The sequence below is a fragment of the Numenius arquata genome, chromosome Z (assembly GCF_964106895.1).
Source record: "Numenius arquata chromosome Z, bNumArq3.hap1.1, whole genome shotgun sequence".
NCBI lineage: Eukaryota > Metazoa > Chordata > Aves > Charadriiformes > Scolopacidae > Numenius > Numenius arquata.
The window spans coordinates 30,322,296-30,324,999 of record NC_133616.1 but is presented as its reverse complement, the minus strand read 5'-3'; the positions used below and the strand labels follow the sequence as shown (position 1 = coordinate 30,324,999).

The 2,704-nt window shown below is 45.0% G+C and overlaps 1 protein-coding gene across 1 annotated transcript; it reads left to right on the top strand.

The window, feature by feature from the left end:
- Positions 1-489: 489 nt before the first annotated feature.
- ENC1 (ectodermal-neural cortex 1) lies at positions 490-2,259 on the top strand. Its single transcript, XM_074166268.1, has one exon. The coding sequence runs from the start codon at positions 490-492 to the stop codon at positions 2,257-2,259; it is 1,770 nt and encodes a 589-aa protein (XP_074022369.1).
- Positions 2,260-2,704: the final 445 nt, after the last annotated feature.

Genomic DNA, 2,704 nt, shown 5'->3' with positions numbered 1-2,704 from the left:
CTTCCTAATGGGATTAGTAGGTTTTTGTTCCCCGTGCAGCTTTTGACATTCCTTAGGTATTCTGTCTGGTAGCTCTTCCTGCTATGATTCAGTACAGGAGAATGTTTCAAGCATGTGCATGTGTACATATGTAGTGAATCAGCTGGTCTAGTTTGGGGAAGGGTGAGAAAATCAGTCCTGGTTCCTTTTCTTTCTTCTGAGTTACTTGCTTACTGTATTGCTCTGAAAGTTGGAGATCAGGTTTCCCAAGATAAACCTGCTCTTGGGCAACAAATTTGGAGTATGTCATTTGTGAAACTCATATTACAAAAAAATAAACACATGCCAAAGGTAGATGCAATTCTCTGTCCACTCATCTATAAATTAAGGTGCTTTTTTTCCCATCTTATAGTGAACAATAGATACCATTTTTGTATGTAAAAAATAATAATGAATTTAACTGTCTCATTAATCTTACTAATTTTTTTTCTTTTACAGGTGTGAAAGAAAATGTCAGTCAGCATGCATGAAAACCGCAAATCTAGGGCCAGCACTGGCTCCATAAACATATACTTGTTCCACAAGTCATCCTATGCTGATAGTGTCCTTACTCACCTGAACCTTCTGCGTCAGCAGCGTCTCTTTACAGATGTACTTCTCCATGCTGGGAACAGGTCGTTCCCTTGCCACAGAGCTGTTCTAGCTGCTTGTAGCCGCTATTTCGAAGCAATGTTCAGCGGAGGCCTGAAGGAGAGCCAGGACAGTGAAGTCAACTTTCATAATTCGATTCACCCAGAAGTCTTGGAGCTTCTTCTGGACTATGCATATTCTTCCAGGGTTATCATCAACGAGGAGAATGCGGAGTCGCTGCTGGAGGCTGGTGACATGCTGGAGTTTCAGGACATTCGGGATGCTTGTGCAGAGTTTCTGGAGAAAAACCTTCATCCCACCAACTGTCTCGGCATGCTTTTGCTGTCGGATGCTCACCAGTGCACCAAGCTGTATGAACTCTCTTGGAGGATGTGCCTTAGCAACTTCCAGAGTATCAGTAAAAGTGAAGACTTCCTCCAGCTGCCAAAAGACATGGTAGTGCAACTCCTTTCCAGTGAAGAATTAGAAACTGAAGATGAAAGGCTGGTATATGAGTCAGCTATCAACTGGGTCAACTATGACCTGAGTAAGCGTCACTGTTACCTGCCTGAGCTATTGCAGACAGTGAGACTGGCCCTCTTGCCAGCTATATACCTTATGGAGAACGTGGCCATGGAAGAACTGATCACCAAGCAAAGGAAAAGCAAAGAGATTGTAGAAGAATCAATAAGATGCAAGTTAAAGATCTTGCAGAATGATGGAGTGGTCACTAGTTTGTGTGCCAGACCCCGTAAAACTGGCCATTCGCTTTTTCTTTTGGGTGGCCAAACCTTTATGTGTGACAAACTGTACCTGGTGGACCAAAAGGCAAAGGAGATCATTCCAAAGGCTGATATACCAAGTCCACGGAAAGAGTTCAGTGCTTGTGCCATAGGCTGCAAAGTGTATATCACTGGGGGACGAGGGTCAGAAAATGGAGTCTCCAAAGACGTGTGGGTGTATGACACCCTTCATGAGGAGTGGTCAAAGGCTGCTCCCATGCTGGTAGCTAGATTTGGGCATGGTTCTGCTGAACTTAAGCACTGCTTGTATGTAGTAGGAGGACACACCGCTGCAACCGGTTGCCTTCCAGCTTCCCCTTCAGTATCCTTAAAGCAAGTAGAACAGTATGACCCTGTGACCAACAAATGGACCATGGTTGCCCCACTGCGAGAGGGAGTAAGCAATGCCGCTGTAGTCAGCGCAAAGCTTAAGCTGTTTGCTTTTGGAGGTACCAGTGTTAGCCATGACAAGCTGCCCAAAGTTCAGTGCTACGATCAGTGTGAAAACAGATGGACGGTACCAGCCACCTGCCCCCAGCCCTGGCGCTACACAGCTGCAGCTGTGCTGGGGAACCAGATTTTTATTATGGGTGGAGATACCGAATTCTCTGCATGCTCTGCTTATAAATTCAACAGTGAGACGTATCAGTGGACTAAGGTGGGAGATGTGACAGCTAAGCGAATGAGCTGCCACGCAGTGGCATCGGGAAACAAATTGTACGTGGTTGGAGGCTACTTCGGCATTCAGAGGTGCAAAACGTTGGACTGCTACGATCCCACGTTAGATGTGTGGAACAGCATAACAACTGTGCCCTATTCGTTAATTCCCACGGCATTTGTCAGCACATGGAAGCACCTCCCCTCATAATTGTGTGTGTGTTGCAATTCCAAATTATCAGGTAAGAAATAGCACCTTTGAATTCCACCATAATAATGCTTTTCACAAAGCTTTTCACCAGCAGCTCTGAGGAGGATGAGTATATTCAATCCAATTTTAACTGCTGGAGCAACTGAGACATGTATATTCCCGGACTGTTGTAAGCCAGGCACCGTGTCTGTGGCAAAGCCAAGATGCTGGAAGTAGTTTGCCACATATCTTAGAGTCATAGAATTAAATCATCTTGGAGGCAGTTCTCTTTACAGGGCCTTTTCCTGCATGATTTAGATGTTGAAAATGTTGGTTTTGCTCAGTCCTTTACTTGTGTGGAAGTGCAGAAAATTTGGAAATGGAATCCTGCTCTGTGTTTAGATACTAAATACATGCTAAACGTGTTCAGTGCCGTGATCCTGACGACAGAGGCCAGGTCACTCCA

Excerpts from the sequence above, each read along its gene's own strand:
- ENC1 (XM_074166268.1), top strand. The coding sequence starts at position 490 with ATGTCAGTCAGCATGCATGAAAACCGCAAATCTAGGGCCAGCACTGGC.